We start from the raw sequence: 11,422 nt of genomic DNA, 5'->3' as shown, positions 1-11,422 counted from the left end.
TAAGGAAGGATGCCGGCTAAACGTGGGAGAAAAGCTAAGGTTGAACCCACTGTTGAACCCGCTGAACCTGAACCAAGTGCTAATGCTACTGTCAACTTCACTCTAGAAGATGTAGTGAACCTCATCACAGACCGCATGAATGCGATGATGCCGAACCTTGCTACTCAACTTGCTCAGATGCTAGAAATTCCCCTGACTGAAGCTACTAGAGTTACCCAAAGCAAGAAAACTCAAGAAGGGCCTGAACAGAATCAAGAGGCAAACAGTGATTCTGAAGGTGCTAGTCAGATCAACACCCAAGTTGCTGCTGAGGGCAAAGTTACCCGAAGTAGGGGTTGTTTGTTCAAGACCTTTACTCAGTGCAAACCCCCAGTGTACACAGGGAGAAAGGTGCTGCCGAACTGTTGATGTGGTTTGAGAACATGGAAGAAGCCCTGTACTACACTGAAACTACTGAAGATAAGATGGTGGAGCATGCGACCAGCCAGTTTGACGGAGCTGCTAGGTCTTGGTGGACTGACATCGCCACTACTGTGGGCAGGAAGACCTTCAATACCAAAGATGGTGAGAGCTGAGTTCTGCACCAAAGATGCTTTGCAAGAGTTAGAACAAGAGTTTTGGGTTTTGAAGATGGAAGGATTAGAGATTGAGAAGTATATTTTGAGATTCAATGAGCTTGCTAGACTTGTACCACACTTGGCTTCTACTGAGGAAAAGAAGATCGATCGTTTCATTTGGGGTTTGATTCCTGAGATCCACCGTGACCTCACCAGCAAAGGCCCCAAGACCATGTCCAGAGCCACTGTACTGGCTAAGACTTTGACTAAAGATATCATCAGATCTGGAGGTTTGTCGGAGAATGTTGAGAAGGGGAAGAGAAGGGCTGAGGAGGTTGTTGAGAAGAAAGCTGAGCCCCCAAGTAAGAAGGGGAAGATCTTGAAGAACTATGCGGTGACCGCAGTGCCTGAGCCGACTAGATACTCTGGAGCTTATCCTAAGTGCTCTCGCTGCCATCTTCATCATACTGGTGCTTGTCCTGTCTGTTATAAGTGCCAAGGTGTTGGGCACATGGCAAAGTACTGTAATGTTGTTTCAGCGAACTTGATCAGAACTAATCCTCCACCAGTGAACAGAAATCCTCAGATGAGAAATGTGAGACCTCCACTACCACCTGCTGTACCAGTTCAAAGAAATCAGAACCAGTTCCAAAACGCCCAAGTTCAGCGTGTTGCTTATCCACGCGGGCCCAGACATCAAAACCAGAACCATCAACAACAGCAAAACCAACAAGGCCCTGCTAACGCCCGTGTTTTTGCTCTGAACGCTGAGGAAGCTCGTCAGAACCCTCGGGTTGTGACAGGTACTTTTCTTCTTAACGATCGTTATGCTTCCATACTATTTGACTTCGGTGCTGAACGTAGCTTTGTTGCATTAGACTTTAAAGCTAAGACTGACATGAAAACTGGCAAACTAAATGATAAGTATGTGGTAGAGTACGCGAATGGCCATAAGTACGACACTAATGAAATTACTCTAGACTGTCCTTTGATCTTAGTAGACAAGAACTTTATGATTGACCTAATCCCTGTCGAGATTAGTAGTTTGACGTTATCGTGGGAATGGATTGGCTATCCAAACACCACGCGACTATCTGTTGTCATGAGAAATTAGTTCATATACCGCTTCAGAACAGCGAGATCTTGATCGTACAAGGCGATAAGTCCACGAACGAACTTAAAATCATCTCCGCCATGAAGTTCCGTAAGTACTTAGACAAGAAAGATCATCTTGTGTACCTAACTCATATCATTGATAAAAGTGCTAAAGAACTAAAATTTCAAGACATCCCCATTGTTCGGGACTTCCCAGATGTCTTTCCTGACGACTTACCAGGCATTCCACCTGTTAGACAAGTCGAGTTCAATATTGATCTTGTTACCGGTGCAGCACCAGTCGCTACAGCACCGTATCGTTTAGCTCCTCCTGAAATGCAAGAACTGTCCAATCAATTGCAAGAACTTTTGAGCAAAGGCTTTATTCGTCCTAGTTCATCCTCTTGGGGAGCACTGATCTTGTTCGTTAAAAAGAAAGATGGTTCCATGAGAATGTGCATAGACTATCGCGAACTGACCAAACTAACCGTTAAGAACCGATATCCTCTACCTCGCATAGACGATCTATTTGATCAATTGCAAGGTGCCTCGTACTTTTCTAAGATCGATCTACGTTCGGGTTACCACCAGATTCGTGTTCAAGATGGTGATGTCCTAAAGACAGCTTTTCGTACTCGTTATGGTCATTACGAATTTCTCGTTATGCCATTTGGGCTGACTAATGATCCAGCAATCTTTATGGACTTAATGAATCGTGTCTGTCGTCCGTTCTTAGACAAATTCGTGATCGTGTTCATTGACGACATACTCGTGTACTCTCGGAACAAGACTGATCATGAGCAACATTTACGTTCTATTCTTCAACTTCTTCGAGAAGAAGAGTTGTACGCTAAGTTCTCTAAGTGCGAGTTCTGGCTTCGCCAAGTATAGTTCCTCGGCCACGTCGTAAATGATCAAGGCATTCATGTCGACCCGACCAAGATTGAAGCCATTAAGAAGTGGGAGGCCCCGAAAGCTCCTACTGAAGTTCGTAGTTTTCTCGGATTAGCTGGTTATTATCGTCGTTTTATCGAGAACTTTTCTAAGATCACGCTACCCTTGACTCAACTGACTCAAAAGACTAAAGACTTTATTTGGGGTGAACAACAAGAACGAGCGTTCCAAACCCTAAAAGACAAACTGTGTGAAGCACTTGTTCTAGCTTTACCAGAAGGCACCGAAGACTTTGTCGTGTACTGTGACGCTTCACATCAAGGGCTAGGCTGTGTACTCATGCAAAGAGGCAAAGTGATCGCCTACGCATCCAGACAACTCAAAGTGCATGAAAAGAACTATACGACCCATGATCTAGAACTTGGAGCAGTTGTTTTTGCATTAAAGATTTGGAGGCACTACTTGTACGAAAGTAAATGTACTATCTTCACCGACCACAAGAGTTTGCAACATGTGTACAACCAGAAAGAACTAAACATGAGACAAAGGCGTTGGGTGGAGTTACTCAGTGATTACGATTGTGAAATTAAGTACCATCCTGGAAAGGCGTGTTGGATCAGGGATTCGCTGAGGAACTCAGCGAGTGACTCGTTCAGCGAGCTCATATATCTGCAAGCATAATCTATCTTCAAAGTCTAAAAGATATGTTCAATGACTCATCCTTCAGTATTTGTAAGTCAAATATGAGCGGGAATTTGAAGAATAGAAGAATGGTCCCAAGGACACGTGTTGAAAGATCAAGATGAAGACATGTGACCTTGTACTACTTCGGTGCAATGGAGTTTCTCTTTCATACCGCTTCTGGAAACAAACAAGATGATGGAAAGAGACCTCTGCAGATCTGAATGTTCCACCAATAGATAGTTGACAACCTTCATGTGTCAACATCTACTAGAGTAGTCATGTGATTCCTTATCTGCCTATAAAAAGAATCACTTGACCTAGCCACTAAAACTGGTTGGTGTGTTCCATAGTTTTACTTTATTCTCTTTAGTTATTTGTTAAGTTTTTGTGTGTTCAAAAACTTAACATATTTTTCTGTTTATTGTTGTTGTTGTCAAACAACCATCCATGTTTTTCATCGTTTAGTATGAAATACATATAACTAAACACAGTTCTATTTATATTACAAGTTAGTAATCAAACACAAGTAGTGCATTCTAGGACCATCAAGGCGAATGTAGTAGCTAATGCTTTAAGCAGAAAAGAACGAGTCAAAATTCTATCCATTAAAGAGGCAGATCGTACAAACTTAAGACAACTTGTGATCGAATGATATGGAGTCTGCTGATGAGTCCAACATCAATGATAACTCAACTCCATCAAATAACTCAAGTGATCATCCTGTCGCTGAACCCACTGTCACTATCGACCTTTCTTCATACAATCCTCTTCCTTTAGTCCCCATCGCTCCATCTTCTGCTGATACTCAACTAGGTTCTTCAAGTGTTCCTTCACTTAAGTGGACAGCTAGTCACCCCGCTGGTTGCACAAGGTTATATAGAAATAAAATGGACGAAGACGGTGTTGTTATACGCAACAAGGCTCGGCTGGTTGCACAAGGTTATCTTCAAGAAGAAGGAGTCGACTTTGATGAAACCTTTGCTCCAGTGGCCAGATTAGAAGCTATACGCTTATTTTTGGCACATGCTGCTTATCGTGACTTCAAGGTCTATCAAATGGATGTTAAGAGTGCCTTCCTAAATGGAAAACTCGATGAAGAAGTCGATGTCGAACAGCCACCTGGTTTTGAAGATCCAGCCAAGCCACATCATGTCTATCGTCTTAATAAGGCTTTATACGGTCTTAAACAAGCCCCTAGGGCTTGGTACGACACCCTCTCAGAATTTCTTCTCTCGAACAACTTTCAGCGAGGATCCATTGACAGCACTCTTTTCATCTTTCGAAAAGGTGCTCATATACTATATGTCCAAATTTATGTTGATGACATTATCTTTGGATCCTCAAGCACTAAACTATGCAAAAAGTTTAGCTCCCTTATGTCATCTCATTTTGAAATGAGTATGATGGGAGAACTAACCTTCTTTCTTGGTTTGCAAATACGTTAGCTCCCTTATGTCTGATATTTCTCCAAAGCCAACTCCCATGTCTCCTCCCAATAATCTCCATGCTGATCCTGATGGTAAGCATGTGAACCCCACTCACTATCGTGGGATGATTGGCTTGCTAATGTATCTTACAGCGAATCGTCCTGATATCATGTTTGCTACTTGCTTATGTGCAAGATATCAAGCATCTCCTAAAGAATCTCATCTTTTTGCTGTTAAGCGAATCTTCAAATACCTGAAGGGTACCATGACCTTAGGTCTTTGGTATCCCACGGAGTCCAATTTTGATCTTGCTGCTTACTCTGATTCTGACTATGCTGGCTGCATGTTAGATCATAAGAGTACCAGTGGAGGATGTCAACTGTTGGGGGGGAGGTTAACTAGTTGGTCTAGTAAGAAATAGCATACAGTGTCCATCTCCACTGCTGAAGCAGAATATGTGTCGGCAGTGAGTTGTTGTGCACAAGTCCTCTGGATGAAACACCAACTCGCTGACTATGACTTAGACTACACTAAGATTCCCATTATGTGTGACAATACAAGTGCAATTGCTATCACACATAATCCTGTTCAACATTCCAAAACCAAACACATAGACATTAGGTATCATTTCATACGTGACCATGTCATGAAAGGGGATGTTGAAATATATTTCATCCCCACTGATGATCAACTCGCCGACATCTTCACAAAACCCTTAGATGAAAAGAGATTTAAAGATCTTGTCAGTAGGTTGGGGATGTTGAATGGTGACTCTGCTATCTAACTTACATATCATGTGTAAGCTTAATTGGAGTCAGCAAGTTTAAGTTTGTCTTACTTGCAAAAGCAAAATATAGGCAATGGAAAGCCAAAAGTTTCCATCTAGTCCAATAGCAAACGGTTATTGGTAAAGACTTCTAAAATCCGTTGATCCCTGTTGCTTTGGGAAAAAGCAAAATAAAGGCAATGGAAAGCCAAAAGTTTCCATCTAGTCCAATAGCAAACGGTTATTGGTAAAGACTTCTAAAATCCGTTGATCCCTGTTGCTTTGGGAAAAAGCAAAATAAAGGCAATGGAAAGCCAAAAGTTTCCATCTAGTCCAATAGCAAACGGTTATTGGTAAAGACTCCTAAAATCCGTTGATGGCTGACAATTTGCCAAAAATTGTATCTCAGCGACCATATGTGTGTCATATGCTCGCTGATATCTAATATAAAATATGTCCTTATCGATACGTTCGCTGAGACATGTGCTATTTAGATAAAATAAAACATATTAAATAAAACATAGGACTGGATCTGAAACTCACAATTTCGGATGTAACTATGTTGGCAACGTGGCAGTCTTTTGTGCCACATATTATACACTTTTACAAAAAAGTTACCCACTTGTTTTACTCAAGTACGTCATCTGTCCACTTGAGACTGTGACTATGCCTCTGTTGGTTTGTTTCTGTCAGATGCATACGGCACACACTCAAGTATTTTGTAAATATCTTTTTTTCTTTTTCAAAACGTTACTCATAAAGGGTTTTATATATATAAATATATATAGGTTTACAGTTGTTAAGCAGCTGTAGATGTTGAAAATGAGGAGAGAGAAAAACTCTCCTCTGTGTTTTCGTTTCTGACCAATCACATTCCTTCACCACACCCTATATATACGAACTCATACCCATACTTTCATTTTCACGCTTTCTTTCAACTATTCATTTTCTTTCAAATCTATCAAAATCTCTAAAAAATTGTTCATCTCCTCTATATCTTGGTCTCTACTTCCTCCGTCCTTTACATCTTCACATCTCACTACTAAAAATCAAAATGGCTTCTTCATCTGAAACTCCATCTGCTTCCGCCGCCACTCAGAAATCCTATCTAAACTCCTCTTCTTTTTCTCCATCTACCAATATTGTAAAATCTCCTAAAATCTCATTCTCTGCTTCTGAGATGGTTGTTAAGCCAAACAACCATCTCGGCTCGTCTGACGTACCGAAAGGTACAAAAGGATATAAGCCTATGTTGGATTTTATCCATGCTTCTCCTGCCAGTTACTGTATAATGGCAGATCCGGAGAAGATCTATGTTCATCTTCTTCGTGAATTCTGGTGGACGTGTAACTTTGATGAGTCCACTCAGTCTATAGTGGGTACTGTTCGAGAAGGAACAAAGTCTGTCTCAATCACTCCAGCGTCATTACGCCGTACTCTTCGCTTCCCACAAGAAAATGAGGACAATATGTTTGTGGAAGCTGCTGGAGATGATGAATGGAAGGCATGGTTGCCTTCCATCGGGTATAATCACAATTTGAGGAACCCTCCAGTTATCCCAAGCAATCCCTTAAAACAAAATCTCCCAGGGATCTGGAGAGTCCTATTCACCCATGTGATCCAGTGCATGGGTGGTAACTCTGGGTCTTATAATCAGGCGTATTCTACTTCGATGCCTATTATCCACGCTTTGGCCGAAGGAAGATTCGTGGACTTTGCCTTGCTGATCTTCAATGACATGAAGAATAAGGTCTCGCTGAACAACAGATCTCACACAGTGCCTTTTGTGAGGATCTTCTCTCTCATCTTCAAAGAGGTTTTAGTTGATGAATATGACCTACCAAATGCTGCCACAATTCAAGTTGCAAGGGTAGGCAGCAATATCTACAAGCAACCTGCTGAACATTTGGTTGCTCGCCTCACTACATATATGAAAGAGGTACTCTTCTCTCTAAATTCTTCTTTATACCCCAAAGACAGCATCTGGGAGGTAGCACTTCTTTCTGATGAAGTGGCTGATACGGTCGCTGTGGATGCCCAAATGCCTTCGGAGGCTGGTTCGCTGGAAAACCCCCCAGCGACCTCCAAAGCCTCTTAACAAGACAAAAGAAAATCTAAGGCAGCATCCCCAACTGATAATATCCAATCTTCACCCTCCGCTGTCATCCCAAAACGAAAGCGGAGTAATCCAAAGGGCCAACGAAAGGTTAGGATGTCCTCTACGCCCAAGGATGATAGTACCCAAGCCACCCCATCAGCAGCCTCCCAACATGCCCAACCCACTAGAGGTCTAAGTCCAAATCCACCCTAAATAAATATCCCCCCTTCTTCTCAAATACCCTCTGAGTCGTTGACAGCAGCCAGATCACAGGTGATGCTAGAGTCAACACCCTCTACGGCCAATGATACCTTGGTGGAACAACACACTGAGGTTGAGGCACCAGGTTCCCTTAACCCTCAATCTACTTCTGTCTTGGAAACTGCTATTGCAGGGACCGAGACATATATTTTTGGTAATCTTACAGATGAAGAAGCAGGCAGTGAGTTCGACCCATTAAATGATGAAGCCGAAATCACACTCGCTGCTGCTGAAGAAAGTGAGGAAGATGTTGTTAGTGGGTTTTTGGCTGAAGACTTGGGATATGTGCTTATCTCTTCTCCCACTCATTTTAATGATGTCCCAGAGTCTTTTGATGATATGCCACCTCCTCCAAGAGTCTCTCCAAAGCCCACTGCTAAGTTTGAACTTGATGGTCACTTTGGAGAGTTTGAACTCAAATTATATGATGCTGAGCTTCAAAAGAGAGTTATGATGTGCAAAATTGTGAAAATGAAGCCTGCATTATATGTTGAAGCTGAGGAGGTGGATGATGAAATAATAATGGAAGTGCCACCACTACATCATCCTGATTTCTTTGGCCTTCCTTGTAGCAAATACCCAGTGTCGCTGAAGAATTTGAAAGTGCCTTTTCCACAAGAAGCGACTACTGCCTTCACTGCCATCAACTTGCCTGGTTTAGACTATGTGGAAACATACCAGCTGCAAGAAATTTTAAGAAGGGTGCAAGTATGCCAAAGTCAAGGAAATAGACATGGATACTTATATGCATGGTTGGTTGACAAAGTAGCTGAGCTAAATCTAGGAGCTTGGGCGAAGTTTGGTGAGTTGGTCGCTGGGAATGATATCTTGCAAGCTGAACTTAAGGACAACATATTTGGAATCAAGAAGGCTCATCGTGCAAGCGAGCTAACTCATGAGCGCCTTTTTTTGTCAAAATCAAACTTTACTTGATGCCAGCATGAAACGGGTTAGCACCTCAAACTCCTCCATCTCAGCTTCTCTTGAAAAGTTAAAGGATGAGTTCCTAAAGTCTAACTTGGCCACTGAAGTTCCTGGTCTTGTTTCTTCACTTCATCAACTCTCTCAATCAAACATTCTCTTCACTGCCCATCTGAATCAACTAAATCACACCGTTTCTTCTTTTTCCAAGCATCAAGATGACTTTCTAACCACTCTCACCCAAGAAATCTCTTCTCTCAAATCACAATCTTCCTCTACTGCCACTTCTGATGATCGAACGTCCAAACTAGAAACAGAAGTTGTTGAATTGAAAAGCATGATGCATGAGATGTTGGGCCTCCTTAAAACAAAGATGGAAGCCGCAGATGCCTCCGCTGCTTCCAAGGGGGAGAAAACAGCTGGGGAGGTCCCAACTGACAACATTCAGGCTGAAAATGCTCCCCTTGGTTCCCAAAGTATTGAAACTGAGGCAAATGTTGAGGGGGAGCAAACAAATAATGATGAAGCTGAGAAGGTTGATGTTGAGGGGGAGAAAACAAATGAAGAAGTTGTTAAGAAGACAGCTGAGGAGGTGCCAGCTGGTCTTACTGAAGTTGTTTCAAAGCCTGCTGAAGTGGTGCCAGCGAGGCCAATAAATGTATCCTCTTTTAAACCAACTCCTGAGTTCCATGCTGCTCTTGAAAAGAGATTTTCCGATAAAGGTAAAGCAGTCATGGTTTCTCAAAGCAAGCCACCAAAACCTCGTCAGCAAGAAAAATTGATGTCTGGAGCCTTTCCAAAATCAACAACTGCCTCTACTGATCTTTCTCCAGAAGAAGTTGTAGCTGAACATGAAAGACTAAGCAAAAAGAAAGAAGAAGAGCTGTCAGCTAAGTTCATCAGTGAGCAGATTGTAAATGAGGAATTACAAGGCGCTGATGAAGAGACGAGAAAATTGGGTTTGGCTGCTCTCAAGAGGAACGAGGAGCAATTCTTTGCCAAGAAAGCTAAAACCTTGGAGGAGAGTCAGGCAGCTTATCTCAAGACAAGAGAGATCAGGCAAAGAGAAGAAGAAATTCTCAAGGTAACTCCTACTCTCACTCAGCAAGGCATAAATTTATGTACTCAAAGAAGAGGAATGCCCAAGTTGTTCAATCTGAAAAATGTCAAACCTTCTACCCTTGGGCCAACTGAGTGGATCGAGATCTTCAAGCTGATCAAAGATAAGAAGACACCACAATATGATCCTCTACTCAAGATGGCTGGAGAGCAGATCAAAGACATTAGAAGCAAAGAACGAAAGAACAAAGTAAAAGACTCGTTGCTCAGCTCTGCCAGACATCCTTATCCTTCTCTTCCTCCCCAGCAACCAAGAAGTGGCACCAAGAGGACAGCTGCTGGTCATGCAGTATCTCAGCTCCCTTCTATCCTCAGAGCCATCCCAAAAGCAAACATTGAAGAAGAGCCACTTCTAAACTTAAAAATGCCATCAAGAACTCTTTTCGTTGATGGAGAGTATGATGAAAAGCTGGGAGGATTGTGTTTCTGCAATGTTCATGGTCATGAACTGTTCTTTCGAACAAACAAAATTAGCATTGCTTCCTCGGCATTTCTGGTAAAGATTAGGAAGTACTGCATCAAATCCTCTAACAATCAAGAGTTTGTGAAGCTGATTGATAGAGAACTGCTGAAGCCTGAAAGACAAAATGATGCTAAATTAATCAAGGCCAAGGAAGAATGCATGTGGGAATAGATTGTTTATAAAATTGTAATGTTGATATCTTGTAACATGTTTGTCATATATATAAAATCAGCATTACACCAAAGATGTCTTGTCAAATATCTGTTATTGCAAACCTTCTGTTCAGCTGAGTCTCCTCAGCGAATAGGGGGAGATTGTTGGATCAGGGATTCGCTGAGGAACTCAGCGAGTGACTCGTTCAGCGAGCTCTCAGCGAGCTCATATATCTGCAAGCATAATCTATCTTCAAAGTCTAAAGGATATGTTCAATGACTTATCGTTCAGTATTTGTAAGTCAAATATGAGCGGGAATTTAAAGAATAGAAGAATGGTCCCAAGGACACGTGTTGAAAGATCAAGATGAAGACATGTGACCTTGTACTACTTCGGTGCAATGGAGTTTCTCTTTCATATCGCTTCTGGAAACAAACAAGATGAGAGAAAGAGACCTCTGCAGATCTGAATGATCCACCAATAGATAGTTGACAACCTTCATGTGTCAACATCTACTAGAGTAGTCATGTGATTCCTTATCTTCCTATAAAAGGAATCACTTGACCTAGCCACTAAAACTGGTTGGTGTGTTCCACAGTTTTACTTTATTCTCTTTAGTTATTTGTTAAGTTTTTGTGTGTTCAAAAACTTAACATATTTTTCTGTTTATTGTTGTTGTTGTCAAACAACCATCCATGTTTTCATCGTTTAGTATGAAATACATATAACTAAACACAGTTCTTTACATCTCGTCTCTATTCTTGTTATTTCATATTTATATTACAAGTTAGTAATCAAACACAAGTAGTGCATTCTAGGACCATCAAGGCGAATGTAGTAGCTGATGCTTTAAGCAGAAAAGAACGAGTCAAAATTCTATCCATTAAAGAGGCAGATCGTATAAACTTAAGACAACTTGTGATCAAAGGCCAAGAGATCGGCTTGAGATCAAAAGACAGCATAAAGGCAGACCGGTTAGGCCCA

At 41.7% G+C, this 11,422-nt stretch overlaps 1 protein-coding gene across 1 annotated transcript; it reads left to right on the top strand.

Annotated features, from left to right (window-relative positions):
• The first annotated feature begins 474 nt into the window (after positions 1-474).
• Positions 475-1,671, top strand: LOC122610255. Its single transcript, XM_043783249.1, has one exon. The coding sequence runs from the start codon at positions 475-477 to the stop codon at positions 1,669-1,671; it is 1,197 nt and encodes a 398-aa protein (XP_043639184.1).
• Positions 1,672-11,422: the final 9,751 nt, after the last annotated feature.

The sequence above is a fragment of the Erigeron canadensis genome, chromosome 8 (assembly GCF_010389155.1).
Source record: "Erigeron canadensis isolate Cc75 chromosome 8, C_canadensis_v1, whole genome shotgun sequence".
Lineage (NCBI taxonomy): Eukaryota > Viridiplantae > Streptophyta > Magnoliopsida > Asterales > Asteraceae > Erigeron > Erigeron canadensis.
Note: the sequence above shows the minus strand (reverse complement) of the source record. Positions and strands in the feature narration are given on the sequence as shown.